Source organism: Copadichromis virginalis, linkage group LG23, assembly GCF_057382275.1.
Source record: "Copadichromis virginalis isolate Kocher_CV1m ecotype Utaka linkage group LG23, C_Virginalis_male_GT1.1, whole genome shotgun sequence".
Classification (NCBI taxonomy): Eukaryota; Metazoa; Chordata; class Actinopteri; order Cichliformes; family Cichlidae; genus Copadichromis; species Copadichromis virginalis.
Genome location: NC_140639.1, coordinates 49748200 through 49773252, shown reverse-complemented (window position 1 = coordinate 49773252; position 25053 = coordinate 49748200). Strand labels below are relative to the sequence as shown.

The window sequence follows — 25053 nt, the reverse complement described above, 5'->3', positions numbered from 1 at the left end:
TAAAATATAATGAGGCTGTCCATCTGTGAAGTAATTGTTCCTTCAAAAACCACTGTGACAACAGATTTTATTTCATTCATTTGATGGTTTTCTATTCTGTATACTGGAACTTTTTAATAGCCCCCCTGTCCACACATCCTTGACATGAGACTTTCTGCAGAGTTGCACATGATGAATGCACACAAAACTTAAAGTGTTGCTGTCATATTTTTTTGGATGTGGTTTGTTGTCATAATCAAAAACGTGTCTTATTTTTTTATTTGTTTTGTTGCTGATCGGCCATTGGACTGCTGAGCCTGCAGTGAACAGCCAGTCACTGACTCTTGATGCTAGAGCAAGGACAACTGAGCTCTCTCTCTCTCTCTCTCTCTCTCTCTTACTCGCTCTCTCTCTCTCTCTCTCTCTTTTAAATAAATAATACGTTCGAGCTGTTTATGTTTTTGACTTGTTATGGACTCTGACTGGCAATGGGAGGGCTGGCGGACTCATATTATGGAGGTGGAGGGTAGACACATTTTGTGTGCAAGAGACCACATACTACAGTGGTGATTGACACAGACTTCAATGGACATTTAGGTGAAGGGAACAGAGGTTATGAGGTGTTGGGTAGGTGTGGTGTTTAGGAGAGAAATCTAGAAAGACAGATGTGGGGCAGATTTTCCAAGTGGAAATGGCCGTGGTGCACACATACTTCAAGAACAGGGAGGAACTTGTAGAAATATATGAAAGTGGAGGAAGCTGCACACAGGGCAACTAAATATTATGCAGAAGGTGAAATCAAAAAGACAGGAGACAAGGAGGTGTCAGGGAGAATGCAGCTATGCAGCATCAAATGGTAGTTTGAAGGATGAGTTTGGACATCAAGAAGAGGAAGTGAGTGAAGGCAGAGACATGCAGGAGTATAAACAGGCTCTGGGTAGTAGGGAAGACTTACCAGATGGCTGGGATAGTACAGCTTTATTGAGATAAACTGCCAAGAAGGGGTTTGACGTCTTCTCTGCACAGAAGTGATTTTGAAAGTATTTGAAGGAAGAGATTTACAAAGAAAAAGAAGTGTAGTTAGTGAAATGAAGAAAATAGACCAAGAAACTGGGAGGCTAGGCATGTAGCAGAAAGAGGTGACAAAGGAAAAGGCTCAGTGCCACGTATGTGAAGCTGGACCCCAAGGAAATGAGGGAATGAGACTTGCTAGGCAGAGAGTGAGTTTGAATGGATGTTCAAACCCAAAAAAAAAAAAGATATATTCACATAACGTAGATTGAAAGAAGCTGCAGGTGGCACAGCAGCTTTAATGTCTTCCAGACAGGAAGTTTTGGAAAGAAATATCATCATTTCCCAGATTTTACTATCTTAGTGTTCTGTAACAAAATCACTGTTGTGCGCATGGTGTTAGAGATGATGATGATTACAAACAAACTTAATGTGCTAGTCGTGCTTTTCTTGAGGGATTTGTCCTTCCACCAGTTTTCATGTCATTGGAATCATTTGTATTCACTGATTCTGGCACTTATTTCATCAAACCAAACTCCAAGTAAATACTTTCGGCTTTTTGGTTTTGTCAAACGAACTAATGTAAAGAATGCCTGGCTGTGCACTACACCACGCAGTGGGAATTTGTCTTCTCCAGTTAAATTCAGGATTAACTTGCTTTATAACACAGACCTCAAAAGTAACCGTTATAACCCCAAACACAAGAAAATGTGATCTACAGCACAGTGAGAACTGGCAACGCTTATCTGGAGGGGTCAGAGTGAATGAACTGGACACCTGTAGAAGCAGGATTTGATTTCCACTGATTTCCTTTCCGATCTGATACCAAGTAAAATTCAGGCTGGTATCGACGATACTGATCTGATACGATACTCTGAACAAAAACTTATTTTTTTTACTCTATCTTTTATTTTATCTCAAATTATAGCGTCGTAATGATCACAGGACATCAGATTACTTGTTCTTATCACTTAATGATGCAGAATTATCATATAGAAATGAAAAACCTGAAGTTGTGGCTATTTGTTGCCTGCCTGCAGCATTAAAGGACTCCGTGAGAGACGTCTGTCTCGCCCTGGCAGCACCTCTCCCTCTCCTCCTCTTCAGTTCCCCTCAACATACGCTCGTCATATTCTGTGATATGATTCACTCTGAGGTGTTTGACCAGGTCAGCGGTGTTACCACAACACCTCACATTCTTGCCACATGTATGGCAAACCACGTCTCAGCTGTTCGTGGAGGTAAAATACGTCTGCACATGACTCTGTTTACGCTCAGCCATTGTTGTGAGTGTGCACGCCAAGGGGCCGGACACAATGACGGGTATCGGAGGAATCGATATTTCAGTATTGATCCGCACATCACTAGTTGAGATACGTTTTAAACTGGTCCAAAAAACAAATGCATATTTTCCCGAACCACTGTTCCTTGACTAAGGTGGATAACGTGATGAGGTCAAGGAAGGGTGTGACGGAGATTTGATTGAAAAACTTTGTCGTCCGTTAAAGTTTCACGTTGGCTTTTTCATCTTGAAAGCCCTCTCTGCTCGTGTCCAACCCGTGTGAACAATCACAGATGTGAGAAATGTAAACAAACCGTCCGCAGAACGCTGATCAGGTTATTTTAAGCGCAAGAAAACAAAAACGTTGCGCTCACCGTCGGCGTCACGGACGAGGCCTGGGGGTCCGGGCCCGTCCACAAAGGTCATTGTAACACAAATCATACGATTGCTAATGAAAATGCTATAAAGCTACATCGCAGATAAGTCTCTGGAGTAACAATCAAGGCCATGTTAGTTATTTGATGAATAGTATCTGTGCCACTCATGGCGCATGACTGAGGAGGACGTTGACCTCTGCAAGTCAGGAAAGTCTGCTGCTCATTGTATAAATATGAGATGTTTTTCAAAAACCAGCCAGCCATCATCTCGGGAGGCTGACTCCAAAGTACCATCTCACTTCAAACTTGCAAAACAAGTCGAGTCGATGCGAGCGCACTGCTTGTTTCTAGTTAGTCTTTAAGGATGACAGCATTAGTCTGCTCCTTTGTATGAAATAAAGTGAGTCGAGTCCATGTGGTCTGGCACCCACCCACATTTCTCTGCTAGTGATCCATGAGGACTCCACCTTGTTGCCAGTTCTCTTGTGTGGAAGCTTCAGGAAATGACAGCTTCACTCTGACGTGTGTGAGCTGTGTGAGGTCTGTGGTTAGAAGTTTACAGTGTTTGCTCTTTGTGTCGTCTGTAATATGCTCTATGGCTTTAAAAAAATGGCCACATGTTTCTGTAGCTGAATTTGTCCATCTCTGACCTTCTGAGACTGTATTTTCAAACAGGGACGTTCTGACTTTTCTTCACCTTGTACTTCATTCTGCAAATGTTTTATACTCTATTAGAGTTATTACATTATTCTGTTATGCTATAAAATCAACCCCCATATAAGATCGTACTTAAGAAATACATTTAAAAACCTTCCTGTGCAAATAACCCAGGTTATCTAGAAGAAATAAAAACTGCACCGCAAACCAAACTCAGGTGTTCGACCTGTTGAGCTCGGGAAACTAACTGGTGTTTCATTTTAGTGAGTGCTTTGTTAGATTCCTTCATTTGAACCAAATGAAGTTGATTAAAGTTGATGCACTGATGTGTTTGAAGTGTTTTGTTAGTTGCGATGGATCTCCTGCTGTCTTTTTTCCTCATTATTAAAAGAGGATTTCTTTGAATTTCAAACATCCATTTCCTGTTTATCTGGTCCCGGGTCACAGGTGCAGCAGTCTAAGCAGAGAATCCCAGACCTCCCTAAACAACCACTTCCTCCAGCATATCCAGGACAATACTGAGGCATTCCCAGGCCTGCTGAGAGATATAACCTCTCTAGTGTGTCCTGGGTCTGCCCTGGAGACTCCTCCTCATGGGACAGGCCCCAAACACCTCACCCAGGATATTTTTAATCAAAACATCACAAATAAGTCGTCAGGTCTGATGGTCACATTTGTGAGATTCAACCACCATAAAGCAGAGATCACACAGGACACACTGTGTAACCCTCAGCTCAGGTGTGTTCAGGACATTTGCTTGGAAGAAGCCGTCTGTGGATAAATCCTGCTCTCCACCTCAGCTGTCAGGTTTATCCAGAGAACGGCCGTCCTGACTTCCAGCAGCCCCACAGTCCTCGTTTCTAATAAACTGGCATCACTGAAATGAACTGTCTGCCTCGCTGTTCAATAATCTGCTCTTTGCCAATTTCCCAGCAGAACCTTCCACTCATATCAGCATTTTTCTGTGATTCTCACATGAACTAAACATAAAAAGCTGAAGCCAACCTCAGAGTTCCCCGTAGTGAGGAAGAGTTTCCTCTGAGCCACAGCTGAGTTTGATGCGTCCACAAAGGAAGACTGACGGGAGGACAGACTCTGGGAGAAAGGCAGATATTAAAAGATATGAATACAAAGTACGCTGCAACAAACAGGACAGCAGATTATGAAGAGCGGTTAGACCTTCATGTGTCAGTCATTGAAATGTGATCAAAGTTACCTGTTTGACATCCTGATAGAAGAAAATCAGCTTCTTGGATCCGTTTGCAGCAAAGAATTCATGGATCAGACTGAACTGGAAGAATCAGACATTAATGACTCAAAGGTTCAACTCTGAGGAAGGATCACGTCTCTGAACTTACTCTGTCATCAGAGACGATGGCGTCTTCCACCGCCGCCTCCTCCAGGCTGCCGGCGTCGGCCAGCCTGCTCATCAGGTATTTATGTCGGGCATCCAGAGCTGCCCGCCGTTCCTCCTTCACGGCTCTCGCCTGTTTGGCTACTTCTCTCCTCGCCTCATTGGACAGCAGCATCGTCCTTTTACCAGACACCTGGAGAAACATCAGCTCAGTCTACAGACGCAGAGACCAGTGAGAGCTTGGCCCAAACATCTGCAGGTTTCTGAGGACCACGTTTGACCCTGACTAGAGGCATCGATTCTGAGTGTGACTGCCTAAACTGAGCTACTGTCCCCCCTCCACTCAGACGTTGTCCTGTGATGTGTCATGGGGGGAAGTGTTCCTCACGGTTGGACTCGTGAGAAGTTCAGTCAGTTTATTCAAACTTTAAAAAGACGCATTTTCAGTCTCTGGATTTCAGCAGAAACAAATGTGAACACAGCACTTTTTGATTGAGTATAAAAGGATGAAAGAGTCAGTGATCAGTAACATTGTTGCTGACTGATGCTGTTGTAGAGCTGTCTTTGGATCCTCACCTTCCTGGAAGCCTTCCCTGGATTGCTCATATATCATTAACTTGTTTGTGTTCAGTAGAATCAGGTGTTGTGGATGCAGGTCGTAGCTGTGTGAGGCCTGTACAGTCAGCGCTGTGTGAGCGCTGTGTAACGTTAGCTTAGACTTCTTTCTGTTGTTATCATCCTTCAGGTTAATGTTGTTTTCATTATGCATCACAGGAAGTGTGGGTGGCTGTTAGCCTCACAGCTCATGGAGAGTTGCTGCTGCTCTGCCTCCTTTTTGATGTTTCTGCTCTTTGTGGCTTTGTGTTACTTTGTGTCGTGTCTGAAACAAAGTGAGTCCATGTTACTAACTGTAGTCGGCTCTCTGTCTCGTGCACAGCTGACTGTTGTCTGAATGAAAGTATTTTTGTACTTTGTGTAATCTGTTGGGTCTTTGAGCCCTTTTTAAACAGCATATGAGCCATATGTATGTGTGTATATGAAAGGTTGTTTGTAATACATCAAATTGTTGCTTATTCTAGAGCTGCTGCTGTGCCTGATTGGTCTACTCGCTCGAAACTGAAGGTTGACTTGATTCTTTTGGTTTTTTACATTTTGTCAATAAACCAACTTCTTTATGATTTGAACGGCGTCTCTGACGTGTCACAGGCCTGTCAGCTTTCTTGGTGATTGGTATAGATTTGAGCTTCATGCTCTGGCTGTTGTTGGGTTTTCCTCTTTCATATTAAAGCTTTTGTCCTACATTTGGCTCTAAAGTCTAATTCTAATCCCAGCACTGTGTCTGGGTGTGTGATGCTTGTTTTCCTGCTCTTTCTCATGAAACAGTCACAACATTCTCAGTCCAACTTTCACTCTTTGCTGCGTTTGCTGCAGCTGCAGTGAACATGGTGCCGTTTGCCTTTAAGAAAGTTGTGCACAAAGGCTTTTTCTCTAGCAGACAGCTGTGTGGCTAAAAGTCAGATCATTTTTTACCACCTCAGTCACACTGGACTGAAACAAGAGTGAAACTAGGAAGAATCAGAGTTTGTCCAGTGACTGCACTGATTTTCTTCATATTCACAAACTGATTCTAAGTAGTTGCATCAGCTAATCACCCAGACACTGAGCGTCCAACACGCTCCCTGAAGGGAAACGATTACATCCTCCAAACAATCACAATCTGTCTCTGAATGACTGGAATTATTCTCTGATTTGTCAATAACTGGAGTTTATCAATGCAGACACGTTGCCAACATGATGAAGTCAGTCTGAGTCGCATCTCTTTGGCTAACTTAACTCAAGTGGTTGCCGACTATTCTGGTTCTATTCCCATATAACAGCAGGGTTGCTGAGCACCTCTGTCACTCTGCACTTATGTTCCCAGTTCTCTTTTGTGGAGGAATTTTCCAGGAATTCCTGGGACCAGCTTTCCATGAGAGACCCGATCAGGAGCGACTGTCCTGGACACTCCCAGCATCACAGGGACTCACAAACCCGTCTACCACAGTGAGAAGACTGATGGTCACAGGCCCACATGTAGCTTTAGATCACACGTGTGCACTTCCTGTGGTCACTGCTGTAACTCTAGACTCACCGAGGGGCCAGTGGTTGGTGAGGCAGCAGCAGCTGAAGTCATGTGACTAATGGCTCTCAGCTTCTGTCCTCCTATTCGCCGGTGTCCTTCACCTGTCACACCTGGTCAAGAAAGAGTGAGAATGTTCAGAGCTTTAATGGAAAAGAATATTATTACATATAAAAGGCCTCTAACAAGTATTGTAGTGTTAATCAGGATGAAGTCCATCATGAACACTTCAGAGTGGTTCAGACAGTCGGTGTTTCATCCACAGAGCCTCCAGTCTGCATATCAAAGTATCCTGAGGAATGACAGTGAACCCCGAGTTCCCCTCATTACATTCATGTGTGTGACTGTGAGGAAAAGGTGATTGTATGAACGTGTGTGAGCGAGTGAATGAGGCTTGTATCAGAGTGGAGATAATGTCAGCGGCACAAGCTGGACGCTGCAGGTGTCACATGTGAATCTGTGCATCAGTGTCTGCACCTTTGTGGAGGTGAAGCTCAGGAGGTTTGGATTTGTTCAAAGCTCTGTCTGCTCCATCTTTCTTTCCCTCAGGCCTCTCCAGATCAGGAAGGAGGTCCTGTTCTCCTTCTCCCTCCTGGATTTCTGGATCCAGGGAAGGATCAAAGTCTCTCAGCCCAGCATCAGAGCTTCTGGCTGGGGGAGGACTGGAAGTTTCAGCTGGAGGCTGAGAGCCTGCATCTGCCATCTGAGTCACAATTCAAATATTCTCAGTAATCTCAAAAAGCAACAGAAAGGTGCCATTTTCATGAGCAGTGGGTTATCCAGCAGTTTGATTCATGTCAGCAGCATTTAGTTTGTAACTGCTGACTCACCTCTGGCTGTGTCCTGCTCTCAGGGTCACAGTGGACACTGTACCTTTGACCAAAGCTGCAAAGACAGTCAGCAGGGGTCTGGATGCATTCAGCACCACGTCCTTGTTGGGCAGACACCTTCAGTGACAGGACAGTTTATTATGCTGGTAACGTTAATAAGTCTGTTCACCTGTAGAGCTCATTTAAACACATCAGCTGTAGAACATCATGTGTCATGGCGTGTCCAAACTCACAGGCTGCATCCTCCTGAGGACCCGGCCTTCAAGGTCTACGTGGGCCGGGTCCTCCAAAGGTCGGGTAGGCGGGAAGTGAGCGGCTGTGACGGTCTGGCCTTCAGATCCGCGTCACCGCTGTCTCGGTGGAGTTTAATAAACTCAGCCGTCTGCTCCTTGCTGTCTAAAATCTAACAGGACACAGGAGTAAACTCTCGACCGTCTCACACTTCTGTTTAATCACTTTTCTGTTTGACGTTTATTCAGCTGTGTGAAAACTGTAACTTCAGCCAAACCAAACAAACAACACTGAAAAAAGCCAAACGATAACATTTTTACGTGATCTAAGTGACTTATATATCATGTTTAAACCTGAACAGCCAAAGGCCGTGGGGGTCCAAAAACGATGTGCCGGGAGTCCGCTGTTCTCGCCGGCTCTAATGACCCTCGACCTCCCGGTTAGCTATCCAGATGGTGGGTAACAGACGTCTCCAAAAACGTCAGAGCACTTTTGCAAATATGTGATATCTTGACAAACCGAGCAGATATTTGAAGTTTACACTCCTACATTCTCAAACAGGAGCCCCAGCAGAGATGGATGGCCGGCGCGGCTCTCCGGAGCCCCCAGTCAGAGCAGATGCAGGGCCAGCAGGTGTGGAGACCCCTGGCTGAGGCAGCTGAAGCTGTGGGTGGCTGTCAGCCAGCTCAGGATGCCTTTTGGGCTGCAGCAGCATAAAATCCTCAGCAGGCTGGGTAAGCTTGCGTGAGCTCTCTGTGGAGGCTGTTGCAGCTGAGATGGCTCACCCGAGCGGTGCAAACTTAGTTACCTTCAAGGCTCCAGAGTCAGCTGAGGTCAGCAGCTCAGCCTCTGGGGAGGTTACAATCCCTGGAACAGCCAGGTCTCTACAACCAGAAACAGTCTTTGCATGTGCAGCTTCAGAACCAGACTTGAAGTTCCAGTTAGTGTCCGATGTCCCAGAAACACTCAGGTGCTCACTGAGCAATCTCTTGAGGCCAACACTCACAAAATCAAACAGTCTTTGAGCCTTTGTGGGAACATTTATCGTCTCTGCTGGAAAGGTGGAAACATCTGGGAGATGCAGCCTTAACACACTGGGCTTCACAAGTCCTTGGAGGCAGCTCACTAAACTCAGGGATGCAGACAAAATCAGCACTTGCAGGAACACAATGTGCCCTCTCACAATGAGCTTGGAAGCATAAACTGAGTTTTCCTCACTGACTGTTTCAGACAGGATTGTGGGAGCAACACAAAAAGCAGCTTCAGCTGGAAACACACAGTTTAGTGTCTTTGCTGCTCGCTTTAAGTCACAATAAACAGGAAACTCATTGTGTCTCATGTCAGAATCACTCATATACAGGACAGGAAGAGGCGGAGCTTATTTCCTGCAGGGAGAGGTTAGCAGTCTGTGTCTTTCTCATTTCTGACTCCTAAAGAGCTGAAAAACACAGGCTGTTATTGGCTGGCTGACACTGGGATTAATGTCCTTGAAGCCAGCAGTCTTTAATGTCCAGGTTCAGAACGGGCAGGTGAAAAACAGTCCTTTATGTCCTCTGATGTTCAATAAACTGTCCTGATTACTGAGGGAGCAGAGAAAGTGTCTCCATCACTCACCACAGCTGGATGCTCTGAAATCCTGGAATCCAGCTGTGGAGAGGAGCGCCGGCGGCGTGGACGCAGTTTAGTAATCAGGGAACGGGAGACAGGAGGGAAACACAGCTGGGACCAATTACACACACGAGACAGGAAACAGTAACACGGGACTGTCAAAGTAAAACAGGAAATATAACACAGAGTCCAAAGTAAGGAGACGTGGGACACAGTGAAGAGACAGAAACAGAAACCAGAACTATAATCACAAAACAAACTCAGAAACATAAAGAGTGAATCAGCTGATTCAGTGTTTGTGACAAAAACATGGATCCTGGTTAATAACTTTTATTTGTTTGTTTCTGTATTATTTTGTGTATCGTTCTTATGAGCTGTTGTTTTGTCAGTGAAATATTATTTCATTGTTTTAAGCTTTTTGTTGACTTTGAAGTGCTTAAGTTGATATTTTTGAACATTTAATTTGTTCGATTATTGTCGAGTCGATAAAACTGTCAAACGCACAGCTGCTTCCAGCATGGCCGGAGGAGAGGTGGCCGAGCAGACGCACAACACACACAGCTCACAGGTTTGCATTTCTAGATATTGCAGATGTTGCAGAAATTGAGAGTAAAGAACTCAGAGATCCAGCGCTGTCTCCTGCCCCTTATTTATACACCACAACACAACGACAGGCGTAACTCACACAAACGGGTAACATGAGGCTCAGATGCTTTGGACGTGTTCACATATACTGGACACAGAATGATGAAGATGGAGCTGCAGGAAGGAGGAAAAGAGGAAAAACACAGAAAAGATTCACAGATGTGGTGAAAAAGGACACGACAGCTTCTGTTTGTTAGTTTGGTTTTTCTTTATTTGGTAAAGATTCAGAAATAAAGAGAAGATCACATGTTTGAATATTATATTAACGTTCTGTAATTACAACAAGTTGTAAAATCTTTCCAGAGTGAGACAGAGACTGTGCAGAGACTGTAGAAGGACAGAGCAGCAGCAGAGCAGTCCAGATACACTGATGATCCTCTGTCAGATCCAGAGGGACACACAGGGCTGATGCTGGACTCTACATTGTGTCTGACAGTGGAGCTGTTCTCAGAGCAGTTCACTCTGCAGCACTGACAGTCATCTGCACTTCATTCCTCTGTCAGTCACTGCTGGATGAAGCTCTCCTCTCCACCTCCCAGTAACATGGCCCAGTCAGAGCGTCTCTACACACAAGCTGCTGCTGCTTCAACCTCTCTGGATCATCAGGACACAGCTGCTCCTCTCTCAGCACACACACCGTCCTGTTTACCATCATCACCTCCACCTGCAGAGAGAAGGAGGAAGAGCAGAGGGGATAAACGAGTGTTTCCAGAGACTCTTCATCAGCTGTCAGTCAGTGATGCAGCACATCCAGTATAAAGAGCAGCAGGGACGTCAGTGCTGGGACTGTACTAGGACTCATTGTTGCTTCACTTTTTCTAATCTTTGGATTTTTATTGAAGTTGCTGAAAATGTTTTTCCCTCCTAGTTTGAGTTTGGACTTTCATTCATTAGAAGAACCTTGGTGTGTCCACTCTGAGCTCTGTAGGAACCCCAACAACAAGCCCAACAATCCAGATGGACGGTTCCAGCTGTTAACTGGAGGAATTCCATCCAAACATCTGCTCTCACTAAATTCTTCCTCACCTACAGACTGTGTTCTTCACTGCTTTAAACTTGGAAATCAATGCAGTCATTGGTCTGCGTGCTGCTTTGTTCAGAGAGCTGATTGGCTGTTGACAGAGTTTGATCAGAGCGTGTCAGCCGTTACTATGGTGACCATAAGGGTGAGAAACAGGAAGTGTTTGTGTCCAATCCTGAAGCCTGTCACCGTTCTCCTCTCACAGCTTCACTGAGAAGCTGCAGCTTTACAGGAAACACTGGATCTTTGTTTCATACTGACTGTGTTTAGTACAATACTGCTGACAGCACCACCCACTCACTCCATCACTGTACTGACCACAGAGTCTCCAGTCTGTAGTCTGGACTCTTCTTAAGATCAGACAGCTGCTTCACATCTGGATCCTTCAGGTTGTTTCCATACAGGTACAGCTCTCTCAGATGGGAGGGGTTGGACTTCAGTGCTGCTGCCAGATAATCACAGCTGATCTTTGACAAACCACAGTCCCACAATCTGTATAAAGAATGAAAGATGTAAGTTTATTAGACAAAGTGCTTGAAATCATTCAGTGTTTCATCATCTGTTCAGAGCTGAAGAAGGTTCAGAATGTAGAAGTTTAGAAAATGGAAACTCCAAACAGCTGAAGCCAACAGGAAGCAGCTTCAAACAGGAAACTGTGCAGAGTTTCAGACTATATGTCCTGATGCAGCCAGTTGGATTTTGGAGATTTGAATCTCTGTTCTGTGACTAAGTCCTTGAATCATTTCTTCCAGTTGGTCCAACAAGACAGACTAAGTATTGGACATGTGTTGTGGCTCCATCAGGGGAGCTTCTAAATGTGATGTGATGGCCCCTCTGGGTCTGTCAGGTCACAGCACTGAAGAGAGCTCAAACTGGGCACACAGCTGTTCCAGTCTGGACCAAAGACTATACTGGGACTGAGGGACTGCTTTGACTGCACCCACTGGGACTTTTTAAGGGCTCATGTTCTCACTTAGATCATCGATTTCTACTGACATTTCTTTCTGGGAAAAATGGGGATTACTTTGCAAACAGGAAGTATTTTCCCCAATAAGCAGCCCTGGATTAGTAAATCACTCCAACATGTTCTCAGGCAGAAGAAGCTGTCTTGTTATGAGGGAGAGAAGAAAAAGATTGAGGCACAGAAACCTGTTGAAAGAGAGATAAAGCAGCTAAAATCAGGTGTAAAAGTAAAGCAGAGGATGAGCTGAATAAAGGACACTCAAGGCTGGCTTGGAAAGGAATGAAGTCCATGGTGGGGATGCAGAACAAGGAGCAAAGATGAATGTGATGCTGAATCAGCAGAAGACTTGGACTCATTTGATTCCAGCTTTGATATCATTGATTTCAATGAAGAGCTTTGTGATTGTAGCAAAGGGCTGGTAGCTCTGAGAGTCCCACTGATGAGGTGTTTGTGTGGAAATCTCTTAGTGGGACCAAAGAGAGAAAAAGCCCTGGTCCTGATGCTGTGGGAGGGAAATGATTGAAGTGTGCTGTGAGGAACTGACTGGGAGAGTTTCACACATTTTCCAGTCCTCCTGGGAACAACAGGAAGTTCCCAGCATATGGAAACAAAGGTTAAGTGTCCTATGGCACTCAGTGATGATGGTGCTGTGGCCCCACCACCTCCACCTCTTTGTAAAGGAACTAACTGTAATCTGAAGCTTCAAATGGAACTAAGACTTCCTCCACTAGGTGGCAGTGTCTGATGAGAAAGTGTTAGTGGAGCTGGCCTGGAGTCAGAAACAGGAAGATGCAGGATTTGGGCTGAAATGGGCAAAAGTGGTTAGCACTAGTGCCTTAGAGCAAGAAGGTTGTAGGTTGAAGCTTGTTGGTCAGCTGGGCCTTTCTGTGGAGGTTGGATGTTCTCCCACAGTCCAATGAAATGCTGCTTAGGTTCATTGGTGCTTCTACATTGGCTGTAGGTGTGGATGTGAGGGAGTGCTTCTCTGTCGCTCTCTGTTGGCCCTGTGATGGACTGCTCACCTGTGCAGGTGGACCACGCCTCTTGCCCTATGACAGCTAGGGCACAGGCTGCAGCCCTGTGAGCCTAAGCTGAATAAACAGTTAGCAAAAATGATCCATAGATGGCCTGAAATCCCCCAGTTAGCAGTTTGGTAGATAGCTATGACATGCTAATCCCATCCAGCAGCTGTATTCTACCTGTAAGCTGATCCCTGCTGAGCCAAAGCACTTTTTCATATACAAATTACAACCTTTAATAGAAACCTATTGGTCAGCATCTTATTAGCCTGCTGTTAGCTTCATTCCACAGAAAACTGAGAGAAACTAACAGAGTTGATAAAGAATAAAGAGAAATGTGCTGATTTAAAGCCTTTGAAGTGCTTCAGATGATCTCTGTCCACTTCTGTCCACTCATTCATTCATGTAAGCTTTCTAATGCAGCTTTGATCTTCACAGTCTGCTTGATGAAACTCATTCTAACCCTGAATGTCAGAGTGCTCCTCCTTCTCTTTCCCATCATTCATGCTGGCAGTGGAGGAGATTTGGATGTTGGACTGTGTTTTGGATGATGTGTGTATGTTTGTGTTGGACTGCTGTCTGTAAAGCAAACGCACATTTTGCTTTGGATTTCAGTGTCAGACAGACTTTAAGGTGCAATGAAGAGTTTGAGAGTTTCACAGTGAATTTTCCAGTGGAGGATTTTTCTTCTTCTTTGAAGGTTTGAAATGTGAACATTGTTCTGCTGCAGTCAATGGACTAAACCAGAGAAGAAGAAAACAGACTTTACCATGAAGATCCTCAGTGTGGATCAGTATAATATCAGCCTGATGTCTGCAGTTTAGTGTCAGCACAACTTTCACATCATATTCATCTCAGCACAACTAAAACATGCTGACTGACCTCAGAGTTTCAAGTTTACATCCTGGACTCTCCAGGAAACCACACAGATGCTTCACTCCTGGATCCTGCAGGTTGTTTCTCCACAGGTCCAGCACTCTCAGATGGGAGGGGTTGGACTTCAGTGCTGCTGCCAGATAATCACAGCTGATCTCTGACAAACCACAGTGCTTAAATCTGTATAAAGAATGAAAGATGTAAGTTTATTAGACAAAGTGCTTGAAATCATTCAGTGTTTCATCATCTGTTCAGAGCTGAAGAAGGTTCAGAATGTAGAAGTTTAGAAAATGGAAACTCCAAACAGCTGAAGCCAACAGGAAGCAGCTTCAAACAAACACAACAAGAGAAAAAACTCTGAATGTTTCACATTAAAGTCGTACATTTCTCATAAAAACAGGACAAAGACTTGAAAAAGTCGTGTTTTTCCTTCCAGGAACCACATGGCTTCACTTTTAAAGGTGAAGTGTGACAGAAATGGACATATTTGAAGTCCAACACCTTTTTCCAGTCACATTATTAAAGCAGACAAACTACAAGCTCATTTTCATTCCAACAAGTCATCTTCTGACCTGGACTAACAACACTGGTCTCTATGTGCAGCTGGCTGTGAGACCAGTGCTCAGGGAGCGTCTACAAAGTGCAACACTGAAAGAACATCACACACTCATTTGCTTCCAGCACTTTCACACAAACATCTACTGTCATTATTGTCACCAAACTCTGTGGATCCTTTATTGCAAATTCAAATGGGATCAAATGGTCAGACAAAAGAGGGTTATGAGGAAATATGATGAAATGTTGTGTATTAGCAGCAACTTATTGAATCTTTTTCCTCAGAAACCAAACAAAATGATTGACAAACATGTTTTTACAAACTCAGTGTTGGACTTGGATCAGCAGGATAAGCTGATGTTTAAAGGCATTTGAGTCTCGCTGTATGAGAGTCCAGTTCTTACTCAATATTTATGGATGATGTTCTTTCAGTGTTACACTTCGTAGACGCTCCCTGAGCCTCACAGCCAGCTGCACATGGACCAGCTGACATTACCCAGCATTAGAGGCGGCTGTAAAAAATTCATGTTCCCATTTAAATGGTTTTAATTTGAATAAAACGATGTTGATTCATTCAATCCTGAATCGATGTTTAATAATATAAATGTATTTTGCCAGAATCTCAGGTTAAAGCTCACAAACTATTTCAACAAGCAGCAAACAGATAAAACAGTAAATGAGAGCAGCTAAACACACAAAGATGGAAACACAGAGCGTGGATCGTTCACTCGACGGCACGTACACGGACACGCCGTCGGGGCTGAAAGTGGACAGCTCACAGATCCTGAAGCTGCAGGTTTCATCTGTCTCCAACCAAAACTGAGTGAAGCAGCAGCAAAAGAAGATCCAAACTCTGCTTCACGTTTGATAAACATGCTCATGAATTCTCTCTGACTTTGGCTGTTCCTGCCTGCACAGCTCTCTCTCTCTCAGTGTACTCCAAGAACAGCTTCAAACATCTGTTTCTGCATCATTCACTGTTTATTAGCCACCAGTCTGCTGTTGTGTTCAGTGCTGTCGGCCTCTGACAGTAAAGCCTCATTTCTGCTGTTCCATGGAAACTTTTTAAAATGATGACAGATTACAAACTCTCAGCTGTGTCTGTAATCAAACCTCTGTAACTTTGCTTCACTTCAGCAGCATCAGCTCATGTTCACATGTTGCTTCATGGTTTGCTTCAGTTTTTGATCGACTGCAGAATATTTTGAAGGTTATCTGCTATAAAAAGCCAGAAGAGGAAAATCTGCTTCATGTGTTTCTGTTTGATCCTCAGTGACTTTGACACAAAGGCCTCTGCTGTGATGATCACACCTCTGATCAAGTCTCACAGTGTCACAACTGATAAATGATCAGAGTTAGAATATTTCTGACTGTCTGCTGTGTGCCGTGACCTTTGACCTGCTAAAGACAGTCAGCTGTGGATTATTCATTGTTGTGTCTGATACTTAGAACTGTGAGGAAGAAGCTACACAGTTAATCAGGGTCCCCTCTCTCTGAATCAGGAAAGGTGGGCAGGCCGCGTGTGGGCCGCGGGCCATACGTTGAGTATCACTGTTTGAAATGTGAACATTGTTCTGCTGCAGTCAATGGACTAAACCAGAGAAGAAGAAAACAGACTTTACCATGAAGATCCTCAGTGTGGATCAGTATAATATCAGCCTGATGTCTGCAGTTTAGTGTCAGCACAACTTTCACATCATATTCATCTCAGCACAACTAAAACATGCTGACTGACCTCAGAGTTTCAAGTTTACATCCTGGACTCTCCAGGAAACCACACAGATGCTTCACTCCTGGATCCTGCAGCTTGTTCCAGCTCAGCACCAGCTCTCTCAGATGGGAGGGGTTGGACTTCAGTGCTGCTGCCAGATAATCACAGCTGATCTCTGACAAACCACAGCCCACCAATCTGTATAAAGAATGAAAGATGTAAGTTTATTAGACAAAGTGCTTGAAATCATTCAGTGTTTCATCATCTGTTCAGAGCTGAAGAAGGTTCAGAATGTAGAAGTTTAGAAAATGGAAACTCCAAACAGCTGAAGCCAACAGGAAGCAGCTTCAAACAAACACAACAAGAGAAAAAACTCTGAATGTTTCACATTAAAGTCGTACATTTCTCATAAAAACAGGACAAAGACTTGAAAAAGTCGTGTTTTTCCTTCCAGGAACCACATGGCTTCACTTTTAAAGGTGAAGTGTGACAGAAATGGACATATTTGAAGTCCAACACCTTTTTCCAGTCACATTATTAAAGCATACAAACTACAAGCTCATTTTCATTCCAACAAGTCATCTTCTGACCTGGACTAACAACACTGGTCTCTATGTGCAGCTGGCTGTGAGACCAGTGCTCAGGGAGCGTCTACAAAGTGCAACACTGAAAGAACATCACACACTCATTTGCTTCCAGCACTTTCACACAAACATCTACTGTCATTATTGTCACCAAACTCTGTGGATCCTTTATTGCAAATTCAAATGGGATCAAATGGTCAGACAAAAGAGGGTTATGAGGAAATATGATGAAATGTTGTGTATTAGCAGCAAGTTATTGAATCTTTTTCCTCAGAAACCAAACAAAATGATTGACAAACATGTTTTTACAAACTCAGTGTTGGACTTGGATCAGCAGGATAAGCTGATGTTTAAAGGCATTTGAGTCTCGCTGTATGAGAGTCCAGTTCTTACTCAATATTTATGGATGATGTTCTTTCAGTGTTGCACTTCGTCGACGCTCCCTGAGCCTCACAGCCAGCTGCACATGGACCAGCTGACATTACCCAGCATTAGAGGCGGCTGTAAAAAATTCATGTTCCCATTTAAATGGTTTTAATTTGAATAAAACGATGTTGATTCATTCAATCCTGAATCGATGTTTAATATAAATGTATTTTGCCAGAATCTCAGGTTAAAGCTCACAAACTATTTCAACAAGCAGCAAACAGCTAAAACAGTAAATGAGAGCAGCTAAACACACAAAGATGGAAACACAGAGCGTGGATCGTTCACTCGACGGCACGTACACGGACACGCCGTCGGGGCTGAAAGTGGACAGCTCACAGATCCTGAAGCTGCAGGTTTCATCTGTCTCCAACCAAAACTGAGTGAAGCAGCAGCAAAAGAAGATCCAAACTCTGCTTCACGTTTGATCAATATGCTCATGAATTCTCTCTGACTTTGGCTGTTCCTGCCTGCACAGCTCTCTCTCTCTCAGTGTACTCCAAGAACAGCTTCAAACATCTGTTTCTGCATCATTCACTGTTTATTAGCCACCAGTCTGCTGTTGTGTTCAGTGCTGTCGGCCTCTGACAGTAAAGCCTCATTTCTGCTGTTCCATGGAAACTTTTTAAAATGATGACAGATTACAAACTCTCAGCTGTGTCTGTAATCAAACCTCTGTAACTTTGCTTCACTTCAGCAGCATCAGCTCATGTTCACATGTTGCTTCATGGTTTGCTTCAGTTTTTGATCGACTGCAGAATATTTTGAAGGTTATCTGCTATAAAAAGCCAGAAGAGGAAAATCTGCTTCATGTGTTTCTGTTTGATCCTCAGTGACTTTGACACAAAGGCCTCTGCTGTGATGATCACACCTCTGATCAAGTCTCACAGTGTCACAACTGATAAATGATCAGAGTTAGAATATTTCTGACTGTCTGCTGTGTGCCGTGACCTTTGACCTGCTAAAGACAGTCAGCTGTGGATTATTCATTGTTGTGTCTGATACTTAGAACTGTGAGGAAGAAGCTACACAGTTAATCAGGGTCCCCTCTCTCTGAATCAGGAAAGGTGGGCAGGCCGCGTGTGGGCCGCGGGCCATACGTTGAGTATCACTGTTTGAAATGTGAACATTGTTCTGCTGCAGTCAATGGACTAAACCAGAGAAGAAGAAAACAGACTTTACCATGAAGATCCTCAGTGTGGATCAGTATAATATCAGCCTGATGTCTGCAGTTTAGTGTCAGCACAACTTTCACATCATATTCATCTCAGCACAACTAAAACATGCTGACTGACCTCAGAGTTTCAAGTTTACATCCTGGACTCTCCAGGAAACCACACAGATGCTTCACTCCTGGATCCTTCAGGTTGTTGTTCCAGCTCAGCTCCAGCTGTCTCAGATGGGAGGGGTTGGACTTCAGTGCTGCTGCCAGATAATCACAGCTGATCTCTGACAAACCACAGCGCTCCAATCTGTATAAAGAATGAAAGATGTAAGTTTATAAGACAAAGTGCTTGAAATCATTCAGTGTTTCATCATCTGTTCAGAGCTGAAGAAGGTTCAGAATGTAGAAGTTTAGAAAATGGAAACTCCAAACAGCTGAAGCCAACAGGAAGCAGCTTCAAACAAACACAAGAAGAGAAAAAACTCTGAATGTTTCACATTAAAGTCGTACATTTCTCATAAAAACAGGACAAAGACTTGAAAAAGTCGTGTTTTTCCTTCCAGGAACCACATGGCTTCACTTTTAAAGGTGAAGTGTGACAGAAATGGACATATTTGAAGTCCAACACCTTTTTCCAGTCACATTATTAAAGCAGACAAACTACAAGCTCATTTTCATTCCAACAAGTCATCTTCTGACCTGGACTAACAACACTGGTCTCTATGTGCAGCTGGCTGTGAGACCAGTGCTCAGGGAGCGTCTACAAAGTGCAACACTGAAAGAACATCACACACTCATTTGCTTCCAGCACTTTCACACAAACATCTACTGTCATTATTGTCACCAAACTCTGTGGATCCTTTATTGCAAATTCAAATGGGATCAAATGGTCAGACAAAAGAGGGTTATGAGGAAATATGATGAAATGTTGTGTATTAGCAGCAAGTTATTGAATCTTTTTCCTCAGAAACCAAACAAAATGATTGACAAACATGTTTTTACAAACTCAGTGTTGGACTTGGATCAGCAGGATAAGCTGATGTTTAAAGGCATTTGAGTCTCGCTGTATGAGAGTCCAGTTCTTACTCAATATTTATGGATGATGTTCTTTCAGTGTTGCACTTTGTAGACGCTCCCTGAGCCTCACAGCCAGCTGCACATGGACCAGCTGACATTACCCAGCATTAGAGGCGGCTGTAAAAAATTCATGTTCCCATTTAAATGGTTTTAATTTGAATAAAACGATGTTGATTCATTCAATCCTGAATCGATGTTTAATAATATAAATGTATTTTGCCAGAATCTCAGGTTAAAGCTCACAAACTATTTCAACAAGCAGCAAACAGATAAAACAGTAAATGAGAGCAGTTAAACACACAAAGATGGAAACACAGAGCGTGGATCGTTCACTCGACGGCACGTACACGGACATGCCGTCGGGGCTGAAAGTGGACAGCTCACAGATCCTGAAGCTGCAGGTTTCATCTGTCTCCAACCAAAACTGAGTGAAGCAGCAGCAAAAGAAGATCCAAACTCTGCTTCACGTTTGATCAATATGCTCATGAATTCTCTCTGACTTTGGCTGTTCCTGCCTGCACAGCTCTCTCTCTCTCAGTGTACTCCAAGAACAGCTTCAAACATCTGTTTCTGCATCATTCACTGTTTATTAGCCACCAGTCTGCTGTTGTGTTCAGTGCTGTCGGCCTCTGACAGTAAAGCCTCATTTCTGCTGTTCCATGGAAACTTTTTAAAATGATGACAGATTACAAACTCTCAGCTGTGTCTGTAATCAAACCTCTGTAACTTTGCTTCACTTCAGCAGCATCAGCTCATGTTCACATGTTGCTTCATGGTTTGCTTCAGTTTTTGATCGACTGCAGAATATTTTGAAGGTTATCTGCTATAAAAAGCCAGAAGAGGAAAATCTGCTTCATGTGTTTCTGTTTGATCCTCAGTGACTTTGACACAAAGGCCTCTGCTGTGATGATCACACCTCTGATCAAGTCTCACAGTGTCACAACTGATAAATGATCAGAGTTAGAATATTTCTGACTGTCTGCTGTGTGCCGTGACCTTTGACCTGCTAAAGACAGTCAGCTGTGGATTATTCATTGTTGTGTCTGATACTTAGAACTGTGAGGAAGAAGCTACACAGTTAATCAGGGTCCCCTCTCTCTGAATCAGGAAAGGTGGGCAGGCCGCGTGTGGGCCGCGGGCCATATGTTGAGTATCACTGTTTGAAATGTGAACATTGTTCTGCTGCAGTCAATGGACTAAACCAGAGAAGAAGAAAACAGACTTTACCATGAAGATCCTCAGTGTGGATCAGTATAATATCAGCCTGATGTCTGCAGTTTAGTGTCAGCACAACTTTCACATCATATTCATCTCAGCACAACTAAAACATGCTGACTGACCTCAGAGTTTCAAGTTTACATCCTGGACTCTCCAGGAAACCACACAGATGCTTCACTCCTGGATCCTTCAGGTTGTTGTTCCAGCTCAGCTCCAGCTGTCTCAGATGGGAGGGGTTGGACTTCAGTGCTGCTGCCAGATAATCACAGCTGATCTCTGACAAACCACAGCTCCACAATCTGTATAAAGAATGAAAGATGTAAGTTTATTAGACAAACTGCTTGACATCATTCAGTGTTTCATCATCTGTTCAGAGCTGAAGAAGGTTCAGAATGTAGAAGTTTAGAAAATGGAAACTCCAAACAGCTGAAGCCAACAGGAAGCAGCTTCAAACAAACACAACAAGAGAAAAAACTCTGAATGTTTCACATTAAAGTCGTACATTTCTCATAAAAACAGGAAAAAGACTTGAAAAAGTCGTGTTTTTCCTTCCAGGAACCACATGGCTTCACTTTTAAAGGTGAAGTGTGACAGAAATGGACATATTGAAATCAATGATATCAAAGCTGGAATCAAATGAGTCCAAGTCTTCTGCTGATTCAGCATCACATTCATCTTTGCTCCTTGTTCTGCATCCCCACCATAAATATAAAGAGGCAAAACTCACATTTTCCAAAATCCTCTTTAAGCTTCGACAATAAAGGAAGTTAGTTTTCTACAAGTCTTTGTGGTTTTCTTGTCACCCAGATGCCCGAGTACTTAAACTTGTTATAGCTGGGCTTAAAAGGGGCTAAAATACACAAAACTCCCCAGTTGTCGTACAGATAGACTTTGCCTCGCTCTTCCCAAAATTCACTTTATATCCAGAAATTGTCCCAAATTCCTTAAGTATGCATTAAGGTGACCTTGAGGCTCTTAAAGGCGCATATAAATAAAACGTATTATTATTATTATTATTGTAAGTCTATCCAAAAGTTTGCGGAGGCTGTTCGATGGGTTGGAAATAAATAAAATCATGTCGTCGGCATAAAGAGAGACTTCATGTTCGATACCCCCTCGATGTTTTCCCTCAACACCAACACATTGTCTCAGAGCAACAGCTAGCGGTTCAATGGCAAAAAGGAGACAGAGGGCATCCCTGTCCTGGGGGGCAGATTATTGTTAGTCTGGACGGCTGTTAGAGGGGAGCAATACAATACTTTTATCCAAGATACAAAATTAAAGCCACATTTTTTAAGCGTATAAAAAAAAATCCCATCTCACCCGATCCAACGCCTTTTCTGCGTCAAGCCAAATTACAGTTTCCAATGTATCACCTTTAACATGGGTATAAATGATATTTAATAGAGCTCTAATGTTCAAAAAAGAGTGCCTAATAAAGCCCGTCTGGTGAAATAATGGAGGACAAATACTTGTGTAAGCGACGGGCCAACACTTGAGCCAGGATCTTGGTGTCTGTGTTGAACAAAGATATTAAACGACGTGAACGACAATCTAAATGGTCTTTTTCCTGTTTTACAATTAAACACATCACTGCTTGATGCATTGTTGGAGGCAACGACTGTGAGAGGAAGGATTCTTCAAAAGTTGATTTTAACAGTGAATTCAGTCGGTCAGAAAACTTTATGAAAAAATCAGATGGATACCCGTCGGGGCAGCAGATTTTCCAGACTGCATGCTCCGTACGGCCGTTTCAATTCCAACATTAGAGACAAGTTCCTCCAGACTAGCGATCGCATCTTCTCCCAAGGAGGGAATATCAAACACCTTATTGAAATCATTGTAGATCTCAAGGATAGTTTGGTTGTCTGTAGACCTTATTCCCTGGTCATTGTAGAGCTCAAGGATAGTTGGTTAGCTGTTCTTAGTCGTAGCTGGTGAGCTGATAACTCGCCTGTTTTTTCTCCATGTCCATAAGCGTAGCTGCAACTTTGACTCAGCCTGTTTTGTAGATATGAGATTGTATTCAGTTTGTCATTGTAACCGCTGTGTATATAATACAGGCTCAGGAGAGTGGCTGCACACAGCATGTAGTTTAGTGTCACGGTCGCAGTAGCTGACCGTATGGAGAGTGTGTGGAGGACTCAGGCGCAGACACTGGCGCAGACATGAAACTGAGTTTTGAACGAAAAGCGAGCCTTTATTTCGGCTGAAGACATCAAACAAGGCAGAATCACAGTGAAGAGAACTAAACTGGGGAACTAATACTATAATAAATCATGAAGACACAGAAAGCTATGGCTAAGAATACAAAAGACTGGGCATGAAAATATGGAGGGTGGGAACACAGATGACGCGACACAGAGACTAAATACACATGAGGGATGATCAAGTTCCAAACATTAAAACTGTCAAACCTGCAGGGGGGATTGGCTGTTCCAAACCTGAAATATTATTTCTGGGCAGCTCATGAGACCCCTGACTGTATGGGTGCGGGATTTGTCTGAAACTCAGTGGCTAAACATTGAGAAGACAATGTGCGAAAGATCATTGGAATCCCTGCTTTGTTCTAACATTTCAATTAAAAATGTGCATATGGGGGAACGGACGAGGGTCACACTAAAGATTTGGCGTAGAATCAAACAATCATTTGGTCTTCCAAAAGAAATTTCAATGTTATCAAGCCTCTCCTCCCTGCAGGGTTTTTCTCCTATTGTGGAAGACTCTGGCTTCAGAGCATGGTCACATAGCGGGCTTCATAAACTTTGTCATGTTGTGAGGAATGGGCACCTGAGCTCATTTGAACAGTTGAGGTCAGTTTCGGCTTCCTTCTTCTGACTTTTTTAGATTTCTGCAGCTAAGAAGCTTTTTGACACAACATAAAGAATGGAGGCAAGTTTTGGAGCCCTCAGCCATTGAGGAAATATTTCTAAAAACATTTCAAAGTCATTCCTCCCCAAAATTAATCACTCATTTTTATAACCCATTTATGAGTTTCAATACAAATGCAACTTTGGATATTAAGGCAAGGTGGGAAGCTGAGACTGGCACTCAAATCTCAGAGGACACCTGGGAAGAGGTGTTCGGTGAAGCCCATCTGGTGACTAATTCTGGGCTGTGGAGAGAATTTAAATGGAAGGTGGTCATGAGATATTTTAGAACCCCAGAGATAATTGCCAAAATGAAGCCTACAAATCCTGACACCTGCTGGCGAAATTGTGGTACTTCTTTAGGAACCCACTCACATATATTCTGGTCATGCCCAAAAATCTGCTCACTTTGGAATGACATATTTAAAGTTCTCAGTACAGTTTTCCAACAACCATTAACAAAAGACCAACAGTTAGTCATTTTAGGAGTCTTACCAAAGGGTTTTGCGGGAAACAATAAAACGTATCTCTTAAGAATCTTACAGCAGCACTAAAGTGTATCACTATTAAATGGCTGAATCTTGACCCACCTTCATATAATATGTGGATTGATAAAGCAAGAGAAATTTACCAGATGGAGGAAATAACATCTGCTCTGCAGATTCAGAGAGAATTGTTTACTGAGCGTTGGCGACCCATACATGCTTTACTGTTTCAATAATTTAGCATAGGTCTGTTTCGTTTTGTCCATTTACGGCTAAGTTTGTCACATGTTATTTAATATTACATAAAGTTTTTGTTTTCTTTTTGTTTTTGTTGTTGTCTGTTTGTTTGTTTGTTTGTTTGGGTTTTGTTTTGCTTCCCAGTTTTGTTTTGTGCTTCCTAATTGCAGTTCTTATTTTAATCTACATTTCTGCATTGCAGTTCCTGTAACTGTCCTACTTGTGAACATCGACAAGCACAAGTTGCAATGTTGTAAATTATAATAAAAATTGAGTTAAAAAAAAAAAAGAACATTAAAGTCGTACATGTCTCATAAAAACAGGACAAAGACTTGAAAAAGTCGTGTTTTTCCTTCCAGGAACCACATGGCTTCACTTTTAAAGGTGAAGTGTGACAGAAATGGACATATTTGAAGTCCAACACCTTTTTCCAGTCACATTATTAAAGCAGACAAACTACAAGCTCATTTTCATTCACACAAGTCATCTTCTGACCTGGACTAACAACACTGGTCTCTATGTGCAGCTGGCTGTGAGACCAGTGCTCAGGGAGCGTCTACAAAGTGCAACACTGAAAGAACATCACACACTCATTTGCTTCCAGCACTTTCACACAAACATCTACTGTCATTATTGTCACCAAACTCTGTGGATCCTTTATTGCAAATTCAAATGGGATCAAATGGTCAGACAAAAGAGGGTTATGAGGAAATATGATGAAATGTTGTGTATTAGCAGCAAGTTATTGAATC

General features: G+C 43.1%; 2 protein-coding genes across 2 annotated transcripts in view; both read right to left on the bottom strand.

Moving 5' to 3' along the window:
* LOC146682049 (NACHT, LRR and PYD domains-containing protein 12-like) overlaps positions 1–25053 on the bottom strand; it is a 233161-nt gene that overhangs the window by 160626 nt on the left and 47482 nt on the right. The window lies entirely within an intron of this gene.
* Positions 397–7320, bottom strand: LOC146682052 (dynein axonemal heavy chain 5-like). The gene is made up of 5 exons (XM_085448499.1): positions 6792–7320; positions 4665–4853; positions 4523–4597; positions 4312–4401; positions 397–997 (listed from the first exon to the last, which is right to left on the bottom strand). The coding sequence occupies exons 1-5, from the start codon at positions 6831–6833 to the stop codon at positions 761–763; spliced, it is 633 nt and encodes a 210-aa protein (XP_085304625.1). The 5' UTR covers positions 6834–7320; the 3' UTR covers positions 397–760.

Bases quoted from the DNA above. Each gene is read 5' to 3' on its own strand.
- LOC146682052 (XM_085448499.1), bottom strand. From the start codon at position 6,833: ATGACTTCAGCTGCTGCTGCCTCACCAACCACTGGCCCCTCG. The intron at 4,854-6,791 runs GTGAGTCTAGAG...ATGTTTCTCCAG, and splicing joins CACCAACCACTGGCCCCTCG to GTGTCTGGTAAAAGGACGAT. The intron at 998-4,311 runs GTTGGCTTCAGC...ACTTCTGTGCAG, and splicing joins TCACTACGGGGAACTCTGAG to AGAAGACGTCAAACCCCTTC.